The sequence below is a fragment of the Vairimorpha necatrix genome, chromosome 1 (assembly GCF_036630325.1).
Source record: "Vairimorpha necatrix chromosome 1, complete sequence".
NCBI lineage: Eukaryota > Fungi > Microsporidia > Nosematidae > Vairimorpha > Vairimorpha necatrix.
Window position 1 is genome coordinate 1,200,269 of NC_088816.1, and position 23,130 is coordinate 1,223,398.

The 23,130-nt window shown below is 29.1% G+C and overlaps 7 protein-coding genes across 7 annotated transcripts; 2 read left to right on the top strand and 5 right to left on the bottom strand.

The window, feature by feature from the left end:
* Positions 1-654: 654 nt before the first annotated feature.
* On the bottom strand, positions 655-2,484 carry VNE69_01260 (V-type proton ATPase catalytic subunit A (VMA1); the record flags this gene model as incomplete). Its single annotated transcript, XM_065472395.1, has 1 exon — positions 655-2,484. The coding sequence occupies one exon, from the start codon at positions 2,482-2,484 to the stop codon at positions 655-657; it is 1,830 nt and encodes a 609-aa protein (XP_065328467.1).
* Positions 2,485-2,729: 245 nt separating this feature from the next.
* VNE69_01261 (RuvB-like helicase (RVB2)) lies at positions 2,730-3,905 on the bottom strand (the record flags this gene model as incomplete). The annotated part of the gene is made up of 1 exon (XM_065472396.1): positions 2,730-3,905. The coding sequence occupies one exon, from the start codon at positions 3,903-3,905 to the stop codon at positions 2,730-2,732; it is 1,176 nt and encodes a 391-aa protein (XP_065328468.1).
* A 434-nt stretch (positions 3,906-4,339) lies between these two features.
* VNE69_01262 (spore wall protein 7 (SWP7)) lies at positions 4,340-5,194 on the bottom strand (the record flags this gene model as incomplete). Its single annotated transcript, XM_065472397.1, has 1 exon — positions 4,340-5,194. The coding sequence occupies one exon, from the start codon at positions 5,192-5,194 to the stop codon at positions 4,340-4,342; it is 855 nt and encodes a 284-aa protein (XP_065328469.1).
* A 137-nt stretch (positions 5,195-5,331) lies between these two features.
* VNE69_01263 (cytoplasmic tRNA 2-thiolation protein) lies at positions 5,332-6,108 on the bottom strand (the record flags this gene model as incomplete). The annotated part of the gene is made up of 1 exon (XM_065472398.1): positions 5,332-6,108. The coding sequence occupies one exon, from the start codon at positions 6,106-6,108 to the stop codon at positions 5,332-5,334; it is 777 nt and encodes a 258-aa protein (XP_065328470.1).
* A 95-nt stretch (positions 6,109-6,203) lies between these two features.
* VNE69_01264 (ABC transporter) lies at positions 6,204-7,913 on the bottom strand (the record flags this gene model as incomplete). The annotated part of the gene is made up of 1 exon (XM_065472399.1): positions 6,204-7,913. One exon carries the CDS (start codon positions 7,911-7,913, stop codon positions 6,204-6,206), a length of 1,710 nt encoding a protein of 569 aa, XP_065328471.1.
* A 388-nt stretch (positions 7,914-8,301) lies between these two features.
* VNE69_01265 (transcription initiation factor IIF subunit alpha) lies at positions 8,302-9,126 on the top strand (the record flags this gene model as incomplete). The annotated part of the gene is made up of 1 exon (XM_065472400.1): positions 8,302-9,126. The coding sequence occupies one exon, from the start codon at positions 8,302-8,304 to the stop codon at positions 9,124-9,126; it is 825 nt and encodes a 274-aa protein (XP_065328472.1).
* Positions 9,127-19,589: 10,463 nt separating this feature from the next.
* Positions 19,590-21,236, top strand: VNE69_01266 (uncharacterized protein; the record flags this gene model as incomplete). The annotated part of the gene is made up of 1 exon (XM_065472401.1): positions 19,590-21,236. One exon carries the CDS (start codon positions 19,590-19,592, stop codon positions 21,234-21,236), a length of 1,647 nt encoding a protein of 548 aa, XP_065328473.1.
* Positions 21,237-23,130: the final 1,894 nt, after the last annotated feature.

Here is a 23,130-nt window from a genome sequence, read left to right on the forward strand (position 1 = left end):
AAACAACGCAGAATTCACTGCTAATTTAAGGTAATTAGAAATTAAGTCAGTTATATTTCTTATGGTATTTAAGAAAAATATTAAATCAAGCCTAAAGCTTGTATATCTTTTCTTACGTGAAATCTTTTAAGCACATGCTTAAATTTATGGGCGACAAGTAGTCGATTCAGCCCTTAAATACAGATTCTATGTTGTAAGTAAAAGGGATAAAGAAGATTGTAGAAATCTTTGAGTCAGTACGATGATGTCTCTCCTCGGATTATTAAATCCGTGTCAGATATTTTAATCTGTTTTTATTTGATATCTTAATCTGTTTTAACCATTCTGGGGTGTTATTTCCCTAATGCCGAAGCCTTAAACATGGTCGAGCTTAAAAATATATATAAGAAAAATAATTAAGAATCTCGCAGTATCAGTTGGATAATTTCGACTCTCTTGTTTCAAAATAGGGCCCTCATGTTTCTTACTTGCTTGAAAATTTATAACACCTTCCTCTTTGATCTTATGCTTGCATAATTTTATTCTTTATTTATAAATATTTTATGCTTGCATAATTTTATTCTTTATTTATAAATATTTTATGCATAACCTTATTTATAAACTTGAAGTAAGTTTTCATATATTGAAAATAAATATATTTGCGAATATTTTTATTCATTTTAATTTGTTGAAAGTATTCTCAATATCTAAATATAATTCATCCAACTTCTTCTCTAATTTCTCATCAGGCATAAAAAACTTCATTTTCATCAATCTGTAAAATATTTCTTCCGTTTCTTTCTTTATTTCTGTCCATGTCTTTTTCTTAACTGTTATCATTTTCTGTGCTTTCTCAAAATATTCAATAATATTCTTAAGCATCAGTCTCGTCTTTATAAATGGACAATATCTGTCATAATCAGAATATCCATTTTGTTGTAAATAATCTTCTTTGATTAGTTTACTAATATCTAGAATTAATTTCTCTGTCTCTGATAGTGCATTTTTCCCTACTAATTGTACTATTTCTGATAAATCGTCGTCCATTTGTAAAATCTCTTTACATTTTGTTCGGTATCTTATGAAATTTGAGTCAATATTTTCATAATAAGGTTGTAAACTCGCGAAATATTTCGAGTAACTCAAATTCCAATTAATAGACGGGAAATGTTTCCTCTGTGCCAATTTCTTATCTAGGCCCCAGAAGACTTGGACAATTCCTAAGGTCGCAGAAGTGACGGGGTCACTGAAGTCTCCGCCTGGTGGCGAGACTGCGCCTACAATTGTAACAGACCCTGTTCGATCAGGAGACCCTAAACATGTGACAGCACCCGCTCTCTCATAGAAAAAGGCCAATTTGGCAGACAAATACGCAGGATAGCCCGAGTCAGCAGGCATTTCTGCCAGTCGCCCACTAATTTCCCTTAAGGCTTCTGCCCATCTTGACGATGAGTCGGCCATCATTGACACATTCATTCCTTGATCTCTAATAAATTCAGAGATTGTAATACCAGTGTAAATAGAAGCTTCTCTTGCTGCTACTGGCATATTTGAAGTATTCGCCACTAATACAGTCCTTTTCATGATACTGTCAGATTTGCCTTCTACTGTCAATTTCGGGAAATCCATCAAAACTTCGCTCATTTCATTTCCACGTTCGCCGCAGCCGACGTAGACAATCGCGTCTGAGTTCGAATATTTGGACAAAGATTGAGAAATGACAGTCTTCCCGCACCCAAAGGCGCCGGGGATGGCAGTGGTCCCGCCTTGTACACAAGGGAAAAGTGAGTCAAGAATCCTCTGCCCAGTGAAAAGTGGACTAGTGGCATTTATTTTCTCCTTGACAGGTCTCGGAATCCTGACCGGCCAACTGTGAAACATAAAAATTTCCTTTTTTATTTCATTATTTTCTACTTCTGCCATGACATCCTTCAAGGTGTAATTTCCTCTTTGAGCTACGAAAGTGAGCTTGCCTGTCATTTTTGGTGGTACAAGAATTTTCGTCTGTATCAGTGAGTTCTCAAAAGTCTCTCCTAAAATATCTCCACCGAAAACATATTCTCCTTCTTTCTTGTGCGGTATAAATTCATATTCCCTTTTTCTATCTAAAGACGGTACGTCTATTCCTCTAGGAATGTAAATACTTCTTGTAACTTCGTGAATATCTTTTAATGGTCTCTGAATTCCATCATAAATATTTTCAAACATACCTGGTCCTAATTCAGCACAAAGAGGCTTGCCTGTTCTAATAATAATATCATTGACACATAAGCCGCTAGTCTCTTCATAAACTTGAATTGTAACTTTGTCATTTTCTATTTTGATTATTTCGCCTGTTAAGCCTTCTGCGCCCACTTTGACAAGTTCGTACATGGCACACCCAGACATATTTTTACCGATCACTACTGGCCCGGAAATCGAGTAAATAAGACCTTGTTCACTTTCTTTTACTTCATTTAAATCTAATTCTTTGAATATTTTCTCTATAATGTTTATTTCAGACATCTACCCTCAAAACAAAAAAAAATATTTATAGAAAAAAAAACACCCCATCAATTCATTTAAAAAACAAGATTTTTAATATCTTAAGTGAAAGAAACTTGTACTAGTAATAAAAAAAATGTAAAACAAGATTTTAATTTCTGTTTTGCAAATTTATAAACAAGTTTTAAATTGTACTGTTAATAAAAAATCAAGAATTAAAACATAAAAAAACTTTTCATATTGTCGACTAAAACACTAAATTTATTCTAAAATAATTTCTCAAAAGGCAAAAAAAGCTTAGACATTTTTTGAAAATCTGCTAATCCAAAACTAAGCGCATTTTCATCGCGTTCTTTAAAAACGCAAATATCCAAAATATTTATAGCGTAATTTATCCCATGAGAAACCGCCAAACTTACTAAAAAATCCAAAGCTTCAGTCTCTAAATTTACTGCTAAAAAACTTATTCTAGAAATTAAAATATTTTTGAAATCTTCTTTTCCCATTTCATCAATTTTAATAACAAGTGCTGTGTTTATAAAATTTATAACTCGGTTGTCTACAGAATTATCAATTAATAAAATCATAGGAGAAATATTCATTTCTGCCGATTTATTTATCAGAGACAATATCTCGTCACTAAGCACATGAACATTATCAATAATTAATATTCCTCTTTCCATTACTACTTTCCCTTCTAAAATCCATTTTTTAATTTTCTCATTTACTTCATTTCTTACTTCTTGGAAAATTTCTCCTGTCTCGCCATTATAAAGATTTAAATACCCGTGTGTCCTGTTATTTAAACAATCAATGTCGTGTAAAGACAAATTCTGGACTTCTTCTATTGTTTTAAATAATTCTCCTTCTGGACACGAAACAGAATTTAGATCTCCAAGAAGATCTGGATCTATTTTTGATGAAGTTATACCTAACTTGATAATTTTTCCTCTTTCTTTTATAATTCTAATTACGTCGCCTACGACTATTTTCTCCATTTCTATTTGTCTCTGCATTTTGTCACCTATTTCGAATATTGATTCCATGTCTAAAGTCTTTAATCCTATTTTTGATGAAGTAAGACTTGTCACTTCGCCTTCTATAACTTTTAAAACTTCTTTTATTCGTAATCTTATAGACCGACGCATTTCTTGTGTAATAAATTCTGAATAATTAATTTTTAGACTGTTGACTTCACTAGCACTTATAGAATTTATTAAAAAATCATTTTGAAATATTTCTTGCGCTAAAATCGTCTTTCCTGTGCCCGGCGCGCCTTTTATTATGAAAATTTGGTTTGATTTATTGAACGTCAAAAGAGATTTAATTTGTATCAATGCTTTCTTACATGAATCTTGTGCGTTAATATTAACAAGATTGTTAATATCTTGAATATGAGAATGTATTCCTATTCTCTTTTGTTTATTTTCAAATTCTACCATAAGGACTAAAAAAACATTAAAATTTATACAATTTTTTACCCTATGATAAAAATTATAAAAGAATTAAAGAAAAATATAGCAGAATGCGATATTTTATTGAGGAAGTTGGAAAAGGAATCGAAATGTATTTCTATAAATATAAAGTTATCTAATGCATTGTATGACAATCAAACAAAAAAAAATGTAAAAAATAAATGATATTTCATAATATTGTTTTTTAAGTCTTTTTCTAAATAAAATGGCATTTATAAAAAAAAACAACATTCAAAAAAAATCTTTTTTTTTAAATTAATAAATATTTTTATACGATTGGACAATTAAAAAAAATTAGTTAATTGGTCAAAAAAATAAACAAAACATGTAAATAAATCAATAAAAATGCATTACATGTCCCTCATCAATTTAACTTATTTTTTTTTATAAATTAATAATTTTTAATCATGTGCTGAATTGTCAGGTATGGCATGGATAACTTGAACAAGTGCTTGATTCTTCCAACCTACTACTCCTGGCTCAGCTCCAATACAATCGCCTACGAATTTACAAACATTCGAAAAAACTTCTTTAGCTGGGAAATTTCCATCTAAATATAAATTCGGGACTCCTGTGATAGCTTCAATAATAGAAGATTTAATGTTAATTCTTGTTAGATCTATTCCTTGCCACAATGCTCCTATTGTTCTTCCGCATCTTTCATTTTCATTAATTTTAATTGTTAAGAAATCTTTGTTATCTTGCGGACATGTCCAAACAAAAAGGTGAAGTCCCATGTTGTCCTGATAAAGATCTTTTAATTGATTATGACTTTCATCAAGACGATCACTTATAGGATCTTTAATTTCGCACGAGGAATCAAAAGAGTCAGTTACAATAAAATTCTCAGTTTTATATCTCGTTATGTGTAATACTATTTGTACGCCAAATCTTATTAAATCACTATTCATTTCATTTACTATAGTACCAAGATAACTTAATACTGCTTCTCTCTCTGGTAATATCATATTCAACTTTGACTTAGAAGCACTTTCAATAGATTCTACTGCATATTTCTGAAGATGCACATTTAAGGAAACAATGAAAGTTTGGTCGGATTTCGCGCATCTAAGCTCGTCGTCCATTGGCTCTGAATCTTTTTTAGTTAAGGCGTAGTCAGGGAATAGTCCATATTCATCCTCAAAGATGTCGCTGCCCACACTGTTGTGTTGTATAAAGTCATCTCCGCGGGTGTCGTCGTAACGAGCTCGGATATATGAGTTCCATACAAGTTGAAAGATAATAATTTTTATCATTTATTATTTAAAAACTTAGATTAAATTTTATATATTTGTGATGAAACAGAGTTTTATAAATGAAACAAGAATAAAACAAATGAAAAACAGAAATTATTTGCAATTTATATTGTTTATTGTAGTTTTTTTTTTATAATTCACTTCTTATTTATTTTATTGACGGTGTTAATTATGTTAAACGTGGCCAGTGGATTATTTTTATCAATTTCTGATACAAATTTCTCAATAGAAAATCTTTTTTTATTTTTTAATTTGTCAATTTTTTCATTTTTAAATTTAATATTTTTTAAATGTGCCATATACAAAATTTCCTTGTTTTTGATACTTTTAAACAAATTAATAAATAAACACAAATTTCCTATTTTTAAATCAGACACATCTCTTTCGTCGATAGTCAGCCCAAGACTGACTTTGTTAATTATATCTACACAAACATTCTCTACAGATTTACAATATAAAACTACATCTATTTTGGAATGTTTTATAAAATTAAATAATGAAATTTGTAGATTTTTTGAGAGCGAAAATCTTTCAGAAAAAAATGAAGCAAATTCTTCATCGATTTCTAAAGCATTTTTATGTCCATTGTGCTTTTCTAAAATATTTTCATGTACATCGTAAATTTCAATCATGTTTGTTTTTTCTCTAATAATTTCAGCTTTCATTTTTGAAATATTAAAAAGATAAAAATCAAACATCTTTGAATTTTTTTGATTGGTCAACATTTCTAGGAAAATTATATTTTCTAGTCTTCCATCAAAAAGTATCAGAATCTTACTTTTGTATGGAATATTTCTAAAATTTTTTTGTATTTTACTTTCTAATTGTTTGATAAAACAATCTTTACAATAATTTAGTACATTGATTTTTATAGTGGGGAGTTCTTTACATAGCGTGCAAAATAATTTCTTCATTTAAAGCGGTGGAAAAAAACAATTTTTTAGTTGTGCTCCGATTTTCACATTTATAAAAAAAAAATTGTATTAATATATGTAATATTTCATTTATTTTATATTTTTAATGTCTCAAATATTCCATCTCTTTTGATATGTGAAGTGACTGTATTATTCTGCAATTTTATAACTTTATCAAACATGTGTAGAAGTTCATAATTCTGTAAAACCATTATAACAGTCTTCTCTACATTGAACTTCATCAAACTGTTTAATATTTCATATTCTGCCTTTTTATCTAAAGCGGCCGTAGGCTCATCTAAGATAATAATCTGAGCATTTTTCAATGCGCATCTTAGAAGTATAATTTTTTGTCTTTCTCCTCCACTTAACCTGTGCCCTTTGTCTCCGACTTGCGTCTCATATTGATTTTCTAATCTATTTATAGAATCGTGAACATTAATTTTTTTACTAACTTCGTAAACTTCTTCTTTGTCATTAATTGACATGCCGTAAGTTAAATTATAATAGACAGTCTCATTAAACAAAAAAGAAGTTTGTGGTGCGTAAGCGATAAGTGAGCGGAATGATGCATTTGATATATTTTTTACGTTATAATCATCTAAAAATATCTCCCCATTATAATTTTCAAATCTCATTAGCATTTTTATTAGGGAAGTTTTACCTGATCCATTTTTCCCGATAATTGCGACTTTCTCGCCTTTGTTTATTGTGAAATTGATATTTTGCAGTACAATTTTTGTATTGTAAGCAAATGCCCCATCTAAAATTTTTATTTCTTTTGTAAAATTATCTACAACTTGTAAATCTTTATCTTCTTCAATAAATTCTGGTTTAAAAGATGTCTTTGCGTTTAAAATAGCTTGTGTGTATCTTGAATAGAAAAATCCAAGATTTCCGAAACTTGAGTACAATGTTCTATTAATTGAAATGTAAAAGACCACGTCTTTAGCTGCCATTTTGACAGTAAAAAAACCAAAGTTACCTATTGTAATTATTATAAAACATTGTATAGCAAAAATAAACTTATTTACAAGATATAAAACGCTTAAAGATCTCCATGTTCTATTACAATTTGTTTCTACCTCAGAGACATATGTTTCATATTTCAATGATTCATTTTCTTCTGTTTTGTATGATAAAATAGTCTCATGATTTATTAAAGAATCGTGTAAATGATTTGAACACAATTGTTGTGATGCGTTGTATTCTTTTCTTATTTGTGTTCGCCAATGGACTATTTTGATTGTTGTATAAATGTAAATTATCAAAGTTATTAATATAACGAACATGTTTACTATACCTAAATTTTGATATATTGAAAAACAGGCCAATATAATTGTAAACAATATATTAATAACATTGATGAATATAACTTCTACTAATTCACTTATCGCTTTACTTTCTCTGTCGATTATAGTTTGTATTTCCCCACATCCTATTTTGTTATATTGAGTTAAATCCATATTGATAAAATTTTTAAAAGAATTTTTACCAGTCATTCTAAAAACATGTTGCACGGGAGTGACAAATATAAAATTGTTTAGTTCCGTCATAGTAATCGATAATATAGTTAATATTGCGAAATAGAATAGACTACCTGATAAATCATTATTTTTAGATATATCGTTTGTTAATTTACTAGTAGCTTCTACAGTCAGAACATTAAACCAACAGACTCCAAATGTTCCAATTACGATGTAAAGAACGAATGTGCGAACTAGTGGTTTCGAAAAAACGTATTCTACTAATAAATCATTTAGAATGTCTAAATCGTGTTTGTAAAATGGCCTTTTATGTGTCATTATGATTTGTAAGGGTCTATATTTATATGTTTGTATTTGTTTTTACCTAAACAAACAAAAGATTATTTTAGAAATGTTTAGATTAAAACATTTAAAATAGATAAAAATTTTATATTGGGCAAATTTTTGAGGCTACTAATCTAAGTAAATTATTAGTTAAAAAATATTTTTGCTATCAATAAGAAGCCAAAAAATATTAAAAGCCCTATACATACATTTAAAATCAAAAAAAAAACGTCTTTAAAAAATGGTTAAATAGATATTTGACATTTCAGGAACTTGTTTATATAATATATTTAACAAAGTTGTTCTAATAATTTCAATATTTTGTTCTTGAAATACTAAATTCATTTTTTTTATTTGTAAAGATCTTTTTTTTTGATCCCCAATGGTAAAGTTTAAAATTATTTATTTGCCAGACATCACCAAGAAAAATTGTATTTTTACAAATATAAATTTAAAGAAGTTATCTTCTCCCATCACATTATCAAGGGAATCTCCTCTAGAAGAAGAAGTTGTTTTTAATTCTAGAAAAAGAAGTGAAGTCGTAGAATACGAGACAGAAGAATATAAAAAATTAAAAAATAAAGAATCATGTCCTCTTCTTATAGAAGACGCAGACTCTTTAATGTTTTCTGGTAAGTTACAGGAAGTTGGTTCTGGTTCCTCCAGCCACTTTACCTTCATAAGACAAGGAAATTTAATTTACATGACACCAATAAAGAAATGGTACAGATTTACACAGAAATTTACACAGAAAAATGTAGAAGAAGAAGTCACGAAATTTGTTCCTGAAAATGAAAAACACGAAGAATCAAATGATTCTGATAGAGAAGAAATCGATTATGAAGATAATTTCCAAGATGATGACGGGGAAGATTACAATTTTGAAGTGCAAAAACAAAAGAAGCTGACCAAATCGGGGAAGAAACTTAGAGTCTTAGTAGACAATCTTGGTAATGAAGACAGATCCGAAGAAGATGAGGATGTAGAAGATATTGAAGAAATAAAGATGCCTAATATTCTGACTAATGAGAAAATTAGAGAATGTTTTAAAACTCCGACTTTGTCAGTGAAGGAATTGATAAGGAAATTGAGGACTAATTTTAGTTTAGGAAATGAAGAGAAATCAATACTCAAAAAATTTATTAATGAATTTTGTGTATATGAAACAGACAAAGTCACAGGAGAAAAACAACTTAAATTGAAGTAACTAGCTATTATATAATAAAATAATCTTTGAGTTAGGTTTTTTAGACAATCTTGCTTGGGGGCCTGTATGAGAACAGTCTTATTGCATTTAGGTTTTTTTCCAATCAAATACAAACTATGAGGCTTGTTGAAGTTTGTTATGTCTTTATGTTTTTTTTTGATAGGGTGTGGGCAAGTGTTCTTTTTACTATTGAGAGACGGCACAACAAATTTTTTATATTTTTTAAGGCATATGTTTTTGTAAGAACAATTTATTATAATTCGAAGTACACATTTCTCGCAATAAATTTAAAGTAATAATGCTGCCTTTTGGACTATTAATCTCTTCTGCAGAGATTTTCCTGTTTAAATTGTCTATGTCTGAACCCATCAAAAACTAGCCAATCATCCTTTGACAAATGGAAGTATTTGATTGGCTACTAAAACTATATTAAAACATTCCAAAAGAGGGGATGAAAATAATAATAAACAACTTGACAGTCTATACTTAAACTCTATGAATCATCTTAAGAGGAGCATATACTTTAACTTACTTACCAATTATAATACAAAAGTTGTTTTTTAAACGCTCTATTTTTTAGAGTCGAAGCGGAAAAAAAAACGATTAAAAGAATAAAGTTATAATAAAATAGAATAACAACCCAAAACGAATTTATTAATTTTTTTTCCAACTTTTTATATATTTTTTTTTCTTCTTTCACTTAAATGATCAATTTCTATATTATTGTTGTACTGATAATAAAGATAAGAAGCGATCAATCTATTTATATTCTGATACATTATAAGTAAATGACAATGTTTTTAGAAGATGAAAACAAGCACACTATTATAAAAATAAATGATCTTTTCTTTTAGAAGGAAAAAACTACAAATCTTATACAAATCATGTTTTGGCAATTTAAAAAAGCTTGCAATTGCAGAGATATTACATTTTTTCCTGTCTATTCTTCTATAAGAATTATTAAGCACTCAAAAGACCAAATTATATGTATACTAAAGAATTGTAATAACTAAGCCTATAACTGTATTTTTCACAACAAAATATTGTTTAAAACTGAGGTATTACCCGGGAGTTGGCCATTCCTCAGATAGCATTCTATGATGCTTCTCCCGGGTGTTAAAGTTTGGTTGTTATTTATATAGTATTTATTAATTTGGCCTCCTTGGGCATAGTTCTCCCTCTTCTGGGGATGCAGCGACTCTTGACGCTGTCTTCGGTACTCCTCCGGTTTTCTCCACATTTTTTGGTGGGGTAAAATAAAAAGAAAATATTTATAGAAAAATAAATTCTAGAAAATTCATTTGGAGGGAAAATATAATAATGTGGTAAATAATACCACATACTACCTCCTCCAAGGGGTCAGCAATTTAAAATACGCGTTCCTCCGTAATCGGCAAATAGTTCTTTCCACCGTTTCCTAGTAATTGTTGGGTTAGATATTTTAAACCTCAAATCAAGGTATGAGTTCAATTCATCATATTTTAGCTTCTCAGAAACATCGTTTACTCCATATCTACTTATGCTAAATAGCATCTGTTGCATTCTATTTTGTCTGCAAAGGTTTCTAAAGGCGCCACATTTTAATTTATTTTTCTTCTCAAAGTCATTATAGTTGGAATTTGGTAAAGGTTTTACCTGTTTCTGGTAATCTTTAATATAATCGGGCGGCTCGTTTCTTTCCTTGTTATTTATTCTAATATTTCTTGAATACATACCTTCTAACGGTAGTGTATTCCCTGTCTTTTTCACACAATCAGACATATTAGTTAGACACATAAATGGGACGGTGTTTATTTTTCTATTAAGATTCATTTTAATATGCCGTTCTGCATTATTTACTTTCTTTATATGTTTCTGCTTTCGGTGAATGTCCAAATCTTCCGTTTGTTTTTTAATTATAAGGCAATTAGGCTTGCTTTGTTTTTCATCTAATTCAACGTTAGGGATTTTAATGATTTTTGAGCATTTTCTTTCGTTTTTTATTTCTCTCTCGTTGCCTTTTGGCTTTTGTAAACGACAATCTCGTGTATCATGTGATCTTGCTCGATGTATAGAGCACCACTTATCACTTTTAAAGTATCTTCCTGATTCTTTGGTTCTTTCATAATTTCCCTTCTTGGATTTAAATTGAGATATTCGGGTCCCTTCCAGGGTTCCCTGTAAAATAATCATTTCTTCCAGATCTTGTAAATATTTCAATACTTCGTCTATTCCCTTGTTTTTCATTCCTGATTTTAAAATGTCAATGGCAGTTGATCTGCCTAATCCTCTCTCAAAAGTCTGTTGCAATCTAACATCAGATTCTTTTTTTGATAGGTTCATAGATAGTCCGTATATTTCAATCATCGACTCTATTTTCTCATAGTAATCTTCTATACTTTCGTAATTTACCTGTTTTATAGTTTCCATCTCTGTTAATAGTAAAGCTACATCATTTTTTGAATATATAAGTTCTAGTAGTTCTTTTTTTAGTTTTTTAAAGCTTTTCTTTGTAAGCTTATCTTTCACCTTAAAGTCTTCTATCAAAGAATAGTAGATGAGTCCCATCTGCTCATCGTTCCATTTATTAGCCGTTCCTAGCTCTTCAAACAGCTCGAGATGCTTAAGGTTGCAGTCTCGTTTTACATTTCTTATTTTTAGAATTTTTTCTTTAACTACTATTGTAGTTCCTTCTATAGTCTTATCAAATGTGGTATAAGCTTCACCATCATTTTGTTTCTCAATACTATTACTTTTTCCTAATACTAATGAGCTCATTGAGGTATTACCCGGGAGTTGGCCATTCCTCAGATAGCATTCTATGATGCTTCTCCCGGGTGTTAAAGTTTGGTTGTTATTTATATAGTATTTATTAATTTGGCCTCCTTGGGCATAGTTCTCCCTCTTCTGGGGATGCAGCGACTCTTGACGCTGTCTTCGGTACTCCTCCGGTTTTCTCCACATTTTTTGGTGGGGTAAAATAAAAAGAAAATATTTATAGAAAAACTAGCGTATGCTTTCCCGTTTTGAAAACGGGATTTATTTATTTTGTTTGTGGCATTTACTTCCTCCTTTGTTTTTTTGATCTTCCATTTTTGGTTTGAATAAGAAAAGAAATTGTACGTTTTGAAAAATACTTTTTAGTAGCATATAAAGAGTAAAGATGAGTTAAAAACATTTATGAGTCTCATTGAAATGATTCTGGGAATTTCTAAGCTCAAATTTTGACACCTATATTCAACTTTTTCTTTGGTTAATGTTTTTGTGAATTTTTTCTAGAAGGGTTAAATAAATTCTAAAAAACAATTCTGACGATATTTTGTAACTGAGTTGTACAGAAATAATAATTAAAACGAAAAAGTATTAACATATAGTATACGCATCTTTAATTATCAAAATGAAACATTAAATCTAAAAACACTATTATAGTAACATAATAAGTGCAGAACATATCGTTTAGAAATTTCAAAGTCATAAAAAAGAGGGGTAAAAAATTAAATAAAATTCTTTTATATATATGATAAATTCTAGAAAATTCATTTGGAGGGAAAATATAATAATGTGGTAAATAATACCACAAAAACATTTTAACAAAAAGCTTTTGTAATGACAAAAGACAAAAAAAGATTAATATATTGTTGAAAATATATGTTGTATAGATTCTCCATAATGGGGTTCAAAAATATAAGAATATAAAACATCCCCCCTCCAAGACGGTTAGTCTCCTACGTCATCATCAACCCTAAGCAGATCTTTTAAGTCATAGTACCTCTTCTTAACTAATCGCTTATTCATTAATTTTAATACATAAGAATCCCCTGGACACACAATCCTAATCGTCCCAATATCCAAAAACCTACCTTTTTCATACTTATTAGACCCCTTTAAATTTTCACTCTTCGTAACTCGCACTCTCTGTCCTTCGACGAACTTGTCTATATATCTCTTTTTAAATCGACTACTATAATCTCCTTCTGGTCCATTTCTTAGCATTACATTGCCCGTATTATCTTTAACTGCCTCAAATGGTGTGCATCTTAGACCTTCATGGTAACTATTATTATAAATCTCAAAGGCCTTCATAACTCTTTCTTCAAAGCTATTTTTGGGATTCATTTTTAAAACAGATTCTTACAACGTACCAATAACTCTTTCAACTCTCCCATTGCTTTTATGTGATTCAATACTGGTCTTTCTGTGAGTTATATCCAACTTTCTGCATAACTCTCGAAATTCCTCATTTGCAAATTCTCTTCCATTGTACGATATGATTTCTTTTGGTCTTTTACCATTTCTACACAAATTTTCTATAAATCCAGTTATCGAGCTAGCACGCTTATCTTTCAACACGCAACCCCATGCGACTCTCGTATAGTAATCAATGACCACTAAAACGAATTTCTTCAAATCTCTATAATCGATTAAATCTATTGCCACCTTTTCTAGGTATCTACTTGTCGCAATAAAATCGCATCCTCCTGATTTTTTCCTATTGTATTTTTGGCATTTTTCACATTTTTTTTATCATCATCTTTATATCTTATTTAATTCCTGGCCAATAATAGTCAAACTTCATAGCACAATAGACACTTCCTAGTCCTCTGTGGGCCTGTTCTTCGTGGTACCTCTTCATTAACTCTAACCTATCACCTATTGCAGGTATTTCCGCTCTACGGCCAAAATCAAAATTCTAGTACTCCTTGTCCCCGACTTTCTCAACATGCTTTAACCATTTTCCCGCTATCTGTTTTTCTGTTCTTTGTCTAATCACTTCTCTCTTCGGTTCATTTACCTCATGAATCCTGCTCAATGCATCAGCAACAACCATCTGATCGGGTTGCCTGTACTCGATTTCAAAATCAAACTCTTGGATCATCTCTATCCACCTGTTAATCCTACTATTATTATTAAAACATGGCTTTCTTCTTATTTCTGCTAAAGCCTTATGATCAGTTTCAACCTTAAACTTTCTTCCTCCCAATTCATACTCAAACTTCTTTATGCCCCAATATACGGCATTCATCTCTTTCTCGCTAATTCCGTATCTAGTTTCATTCTGAGTAATTTTTTTTGATGCCCATTGTACCGGCACCCATTTCTCTTTTTCATTTTTCTGCATAAGTACAGCTCCCATACCAATATTACTCGCATCCGTTCTTAATAAAAATTCTTTCTCGTAATTAACAATCCTCAATTTCCCTAAATTCTTAAGCACTTTTTTCATATTCTCAAATTCAATATCCAACTCCTCAGTCCAATTCCAACTTTTGTTTTTCCCTCTTAAGCAATCTGTCATGTGTATCGTTTTCTCTGCGTAGTTCTTTATAAATCCTCTGAACCACCCAATTAATCAAAAAATCTTTTGACGTCGGTTACATTATGCGGCTTCGGAAATTCTAATGCTTCATTCTTTTTTATCTCTGATGGCATCATATCCTGCCCATTCAATATTACTCCTAATAATTTAACCTCAGATTGACGATACTGTATCTTCTTTGAGTTTAATCTCATGTTATTCTCTTCTAACAGTCTAATTGCCTCTAAAAACAATTTGTCGTGTTCTTCTCTAGTCTTGGCATATATCACAATATCATCCATTAAACTTCTATTCCTCTTCCCAAATACTTCTCAAAAATCTTATTCATAATCCTTTGCATGATCTGTGGCGAATTTTTAAACCCCATGACAATGCTGTTCCACTCGTATACTTTCTTATCAAACTCAAACGCGGTCTTATGCTTATCCGCTTCTTCTATCTCAACCCCCAAAAAGGCTTCTTTAAGGTCAATAACACTCATAATCTTAGAGCCTTGCGTAAACCTAATAATATCCCTGATGTTACACAACTCATATGGATCCTTCTCTACTAAATCGTTCAGGGCCATAAGATTACTGACCAAACGTATGCTCCCATCCGGCTTAACTATAGCCTTTATCGGATTCCGCCATTCAGAGGTTGATCATTTAATTACATTTCTTTTCTCTAAATCCTCTAAGTGCTTCATTAATTCGTTTTTATGCGCTTGAGGAATCATCTGTCCCTTCCTAACGACTTTTTCCCCTGCTTCTGTCTTGATTTTATATTTCTATTTTACAATACTTAATTTTCCCCTTATTTTCGTCAATCACGTTTTTAAATTTTTTCTTAACATCTTCTAAAGTCAGCCCCTTGAATGTTGTCGTCTCATAACCTCTCTTCTTAATGTCTTTAACAATTCCAGTTCGTTTCCATGGTGAACCTGGCCTAACTTCTATCTGTTTCTTTTGCCTTTTACCAGCCCACGTATTCCTGTAATATCTTCCATCGCTGCCGTTGTTGTTCTCTTGATATATCTTCTCACATTCTTGTTTATTTCTCTCCTCTCTGTATCTATTATAACATATATTACTTTTATGTCCTAATCTTTCACAATAAAAACATCACATATACCTCACATACCGTCTCCTACGCTCTATCTCCTCTGTATATATTTCTTTCGTCAACTTCTTTGTGACCACTTCAATCATTCTAAATCTCTCTTCTCCGTCTTCATAATCTTTTACAATCTCTTTTAGTCGTATTCCTATCATGTCATGATGATCCTCTAAACTTATATTCATAACCATAAAAATTTTCAGCTCCAAACTTCCCTTTTCAAAAATAATTTTCTTCAAATCTTCATTGCTTCTACACTCAATAACTTTGATCTCATACATAATAATCTTATATTCTTGCAATGTTTTCTGGCCTCTTGACCACAGCCAACACTTGTTAACACACGATTTGGTATCGCCCCCATGTATTTATTCTCCATAATGGGGTTCAAAAATATAAGAATATATAACATAAAATAATAACTATCACAACGAAAATGTATTATTTCGGCCAAGAACACATTAAGAGCAAGATAACATGTATTTATAAGGAGTAAATGGTAAACATGCAAACACGGGGTTTCTTTTTTTTAAAATTCTATGTTTTCCAATACACATAAAAATCATCACAATATGAGACGGAATAGTGTGTATAAGTTAATAACGCGAATTTATAAAAAAATAGAAAATATGTTAGTTCTACAATTGGCAAGCTAGATAAATAAGAATTTAATGAAAATTTTATAAACTGGATTAATATTATAGTTAAAATAGATGAATAAAAAAAGAGAAAATACGTATCACAGGAAAAGATTTTAAGGGGGTTTGATGTTTTGTAATGATGCAAAGAATTATTACTAATAATACATTATAGTTTCAGTAAATAAAATAAAACGCAGCACTCCAATGGTCAATTATATTAAATTCGTTTTGTGATTCTATAATTAATTTTTATAAAAGGCGTGCTTTTTTTAAAAAAAAAATTATTATTAAGAACATAAGATTGATAATTACAGATTGCGTCAGAGAATTATTGTATGGGATTGTACTAATACTATAAAAGAATTGGGGACTATAAAAACCATCTCTACAAATGAAAATTACGAATTTTTCCACAAAGTTAAAATATTTGACTTAATATATCATACGAAGAAAAGAAAAATGTAAATTTATATAAAACTTTTTGGCGAATATGTTTTTAATATTTCTTTATGTTATAAAATATCATATATCTGTCTTCATTTTCTTTTTTAATAATTTTTTTCACACTTTGAAAATCCAAAATTTTTTTTCAAAAAGATTTTCACATAAAGTTGAATTCATGGAAAATAGGTGGCTTTAACACCAAATTAATTGTTGTATTCTATTAAAAAAATAACTATAAGTAATTTTAAAAAGACATAATAAACGAGTAAACTAAAAATAGTGAAAACATATAAATACACAGTTAAGTATGATTTTCATTAAAGATGTCTAAAACAAGATATAATAGTGCTATTTATTTTGCTAAATGTACGCGCCCTTAGGAATGTACAAAGAGGAATCATTTAGTTAAATATCAGAGAAATAATGTTTATGTAACAATTTAAAAAATCTAAAAAATACAATATTTAGTTTGTAATATGTCATGGTAATCACAAAAATTATTTGTATACTTTTGCCATAATTTTGAAGATATAAGGCGAAAATCAAAAAAAGAATCGTTTTTTATTTTTTTAAATGTACTATATAAGACTAAACAACTGTGTAATTTTTTAGTAAAACACGAATATAACATTAAAGTCAGCTTAAGTTACCAAATTCCGATATAGCTTTTTTTTTGTTTTTTATAAAAATGGAGGAAAGTAAATGATGAGGAAGAAACAAAAACTAAAGTAGAATAAATAATTTAAAAATCTACAAACACTGAAGTGTTGTTTTTTTTTGAACCATATTTCTAATTAAATTTTGAGCTTTTGACGGATCTGTTTCTATTTTCTACAATATTATTTAAAGAGATCGCCATTTACCTTAATGGAATTGGTATGAGCTATTACATCTAAATCTCTGCAATATATAAAATGATTTACTATATGATGTTGGTTAAATATAGTATTTAAAGAATGATAGGCTTCTGTATATCACTCTATATTGTGATGCTTAAACTTAATTATTTAAAAGAAGCACAGTAAGTCTGTTTTTATCTCTTTTCTAATATATTTGTACAATTCTACATTAAATGATACGTTTTTCATTCATAAACACTAAAAATTTCTATTATTTTATCCTTAGTTTATTCTTTCCGATCTTAGTATCATCAATTTCTACAATTATATTCTCGCCACCTGGATTTTCTATACTAGAAAAATAATAATTATAAAAGTATTTTTTTAACACTTTTAAATGCTGCAGCATTTGATTTTTTGAATCGCAAAAAATTTGAGAAAATACTTACGAAGATAGCCAAGAATCTGCATTTTAGTACTTGTAATGTTGTAATGTAATATAGCCTATAATCTTGTAACTAAATTTGATCTTATATAGAATTTGTAATTTAACATATACTTCATGAATACCTTATAATACTTCTGTTTTTTCCTCTTTGTTTCATTTTAGAATTAAATACTCCAATTTTCATTATTTAATCATTATATAAGATCGCTATTTCTTCTCTTGTTCGCATTATTTTCTCCAGTTTTTAAAAAAGAGGCAAACACTTCCCCCATATCAACATCCTAACTAAAGCCGACTTTGGCCAATAAATGTTCTATTTTCGATAAATAATGCGTCGTTTCGATTTATTATGTGTTTTAAATTTTATTTTTAGAATTGATTATCTGAATTTACTTGATTTTTCTGCATATTATTGAAAAATAACAAATGCGTTATCCACTCATTCAAGAAAAATCAAAAAAAAATCTTTCTAGAAAAAAAATTATTACTATAACGAAAACAGATATTTTTGTAAAATTTTTGTCAAGAAAGCATCCCGATTACCGTTATATCTCGAAAAATTACATAAAAATTATCATCTAGTGCTATTGAAGCATTTCACTTTAGCTTATTACCAAAAGAAAAGCAGAAGTTTTAATTTTAAACTTTATTTGGCAATTTAAAGCAGAAAAAAGTGGAATAACAAAAAACTAAAAAAAAATTTAAGGTATAATAAAGTAGCATAATATTTGAAAACAAAAATTCTTATTTTTATGTTTTTTAAACTCATAAATATTTTCCTATTTACTAAGAATTATCTTTACTATGCATTGGATTCTTAAAAAAGATAATACTTGATCAATCTTATTAAAATAAATAGAGAGCACTGGCAAGATGCATAAACAACATAAACTCTTAGATTAATCACTTTTCCGCTCTAAAAATGAAGTGCAAAAAGGAGCAAGAAGGAAACAAAACTTGTTAAGTACTTATGGTTGAAAAAAGTAAATAAATCTGTTGTGTTTAAAATTAATTAAAAGGCAGAAGATCTGATTAACATTTTATTACTTGTAAAGGAGTTTATAAAATTAAGCTGGGATACGAAACACCTCTCCATAGATGGTATTTACAATAAATTTACCAAAAAAGGAGCGCAAAAAAGGAGAAGCAAACAGTAGCACTTAAAATAAACTATCTTCAAACATTAAAGATATCAATTCAAATTTATATATATATATATATGTCTATAATATTTAATAATAAAATATGCTATTAAACTTTTTGATCTAATTAATGCTAATTATTTTATAAGCATTTTTTTTCATTAAAAAATTTGCTAGATTGTAGAATATGCGTTAAATTATTCTTGTCTGTCTGGTATTCCTTTTTTTAAAAGTTGGTCTAGTATATAAGAAGATTTATGAAGAAACCCTTTATATATACTAAATCAGCAAAAAAAAGAATATTGAAAGGTTAAAAGGTCGTAAAACTTTAAATAATTGCAATGCAATGATAAAATATTTGTTTTCTTAGTATAAATATATTCCTTTGTTATTTTTAATGTCACAAGTACTTAGAAAGTTTAATTTCCCACTTGCTCCTCCGTTTTTTTAACTTCATTTTTGGATAAAAAATAAAGAGAAACATCCTCTAAAAAGGGCTGATTGCCATTTTGCCCCTTTTTAGTATATAAAAAAAAATTTTATTTAACCCCCATTATGTTCATCATGCATTTCTTTTCAATGATTGTTTTTACACAAGCAGAACTTAGCCCGTTATACGAAGCTATAAAGAACTGGTGGAACGAAAAAATTAAAGGTGGGGATTATTGGCCACTTGATACTACGAAAATATATTATCAAGCATACATAAAACCAAGATTCCAAAATTCCGACGGATTTTATAGTTGGAATTCGCGCTTATATTTTGAAGAGCGCAATCATAAACGTGAAGAGGATTTGTTAACAAATATTAAATGTGAAAAAAGTCTCCCATTAAAGATTCTTGTTGATGAATATGAGAAAGAGCTGGCGAAAATTTGGAAGAAGAAAAAAATAGATAATTTTTTTCTAGTATACAACGTTGAAGATTTAAACAAGTTCATAGATTCTAGTGAATCAATAACATTTAAAGAAGTTATAGAAGAAATTCGAAAAAGAAATAACGAAAGAAAAGAAACAAAAACCAAAGATCAATTTTATTTTAAAGAAATTTATGAAGGAGATAAGTATAAGGAAAAGCATTTTTTTGACATGATTAGATGTGAACCATATTTTAAGTTTAATTATTGGGCGTCCCCGTCTAGTACAAACACGCAGCCCAATTATTGTTCAAAAACAGAAATCCTTGACGGCATTTTATTTAGGATAAAAATAAACGAAACTCACTATTGTTTTGAACTTTCTAAGAAAGAAATAATTAACATTGTAAAAGAGTGTCTAAATGAGAAAGAAGTTATATATCAGATGTGTTTTGATTTATACGAAGATACTTTATATATTAAAGATTCTGATAAAATTTTGGATTTATTTGCAGAGTATAAATCGTATGGTTTAAAAAGTATACCTCGATACACGAAAAACTGCGAATTAAATAATTTAGTAAAAGATAAACAAGATATACTTCAATGGTATAAGAAAAATAATATCTCAAATTACACAGATCAGAATTTGGATTTTGAAAGTATGAAATATTTGGAAAAAATCAAAGATCTAGCAGAAAGTTTAAATCTTAAAAGAATTGAGGCATTTGATATATTATTGAAAAGTGAAGAAATTGGGATTCTCATAGAAAAAGTTCTTCTAAGATCGGGAGCTCGCTTGGATGCATTATTTGGATATTTATTAGTAGTCGAGAAAATAATTAGCAGAGATGATTTAAATAACTACATAAATAATATCTTAGATTATAAAAATAGCATTATACTCAAGTTATCTGACAGAATGAATAGAAAATTTAGTTTAATTGTGATTTATCTATTTGTCGAAGCAGAAAGATATATTAATGAACAAGAGGTAGTCGGGAAAACTTTTCAAATTTTGAAAGAAATTGGAAATATTATGGAAAATGGTCTGATTAAAAGCGGAAAAGGACCAAATCAAACGATCCAATATTTAAATCTGGTTGATATTATGAATAAAGTTTTCGCAAAACAAAGTGAAAATATTGAAGTTTATGGAATATATAATATATACAATATTATTTCACTATTAGCAGATTCTAATTCTCGACTTGATAGATTTTATTTAACAAGATACAAGGAAAAAGTGGATAAAAATGGTATTATTAAAAACCTTAAGCTTGACGAAAATAAAGTAAAAGAAGATAACAAGAAAATGATGGACAAACTAAAGGGATCTATCTAAGAAAAAAAAATAAAGGTCTTTTTTAAACATTTAATTTAACATTTATTGCGGTTAGATCTATGTATTTTTAATGTTTATTTTTCCTTCTGATTATCAAGTTTTATAAATTGTTTGTACATTTTAAAAAAATATTTTAAATTATACTACATCTCTGCAGTCAAATAGCATATAAATTTCAGGTTAAAAAACGAATGAATTGTGTTGCAGGATCGCAATTTATCGGATTTATCTTAAGAGCATAGTATTAAATCTGTTTATATGAGTGCAGCTTTCTCTGACATCTCTAGCATGTTATTATATGCAATTCAAATAGCCTCCCAAGACATAATAGAGACTAAATAATAATTCTATAATTATAACTCAATCAAGTTAAAAATTTGTGTTTTGCACCAACCACGACATTGCGCATATTTATTGTTCTATTTTACAACCGTTTTCCATGTCGTGACGCATAAGCAAAACATACCTTCAATAATGCAATAGATCTGCAAGTTGTTCTTAAAATTTCCAAATCCATCATGTTAAGCCTTTAAAAATTTTTTAGGCTTTGTTGTGCGTTATTATTCTTTTTATATCAGAATTTTCGTTCTATTGTTTGTACAAACGAATTTTTTGTCATTGTAGGTCCCAACTGTGTTTTTTGCCTATACTGTCATACACGCACTATAGTTTTATCGGACAATATTATTGTTATTGTATAATAAAATTTGAACCCCCAGCCCTTGGCGCTTCTTTGGTATTTGCTGAATCCAAGACAACTCCCTTGTAATAGAAAAAATAGAAGAAATAGGAAAAAATAGTAGAAATATAATTTAGTTAAATAAATTTGATAATAAATCAATATCACAACCAAGAAACTCATTTAATCGTCACCTTTACAATAACTTTTACGTGACATAAATTCAATAAGCCAAGTATCTTTTTTTATACGCTTAATTATGTTCTTTGGCATTGCAGATTTTACTTGCACTAAATGCTCTATATTGTTGGTATAGATTCCAACTAGAGATCTAAACTCGATAGAGAGGTTTACAGCCCTATGCACGAGGCAAAAATTTCGAATCACACCTAGATAACTTGGATGACCATCAATATGTAAAATTGAACCTATTCCTATTTTACACTTATAAGTCTCTGTCGAACACTCGGCGGTCTTACTCTCCGCTCTTTTAATTTTAAAGTTTTTTTTTTTTTTTTTTTGGGGGGGGGGGGAGAATATCAGCTTTTATATTGCCTAATATCCAAACTATGTCAGAAATTTAATCGTCTGAACTTGTTAAATATCTTATTTTACATTTTCTACAATTAATTTACTCATCAAGTAGGACAATTTTAGCAGTCCACCAATAATTAGACTAAAGACATGCATTTCTAAAAAAAATTTTTAATAAGTTTTTTTTTCATAAACACCTTCGATAATGATACTTCCAATTATACTTCTAATGAAAAATAGCTACTTCTACATAGAATTAGATATATACATTCGCAGTAATCATTCGAGGGCAACTTGCTTACTTTATTTACTAATAATTTTGCACTTTGCGAATGGTCGTATGCCTGTATACTGCGCTTCTAATCTCTTCTCATTGAATATTACTCATTTCACAACTTCACTGCATTTAAAACATATTTTCTGTTCAATCAACACGTATAACTCAATCAATGATTCTAAACAATTGTCAATACTGTAAAAAGGCCTCTGTACTGGCTTGATTTTTTCGTGCTTTTCTTCGGTATTTGATTAAAAATTCAATATTCAAATTTTTTTATTAAGGATTCGGAATTTTTTAATAAAAATTCCGATCAAAGATCAAAAAGCGCCCTTTTTAATCTATTTTTTAAGGTATTTATTAAAAAACCTTTTATATACTAGACCAAGAAAAAAAAATACTGA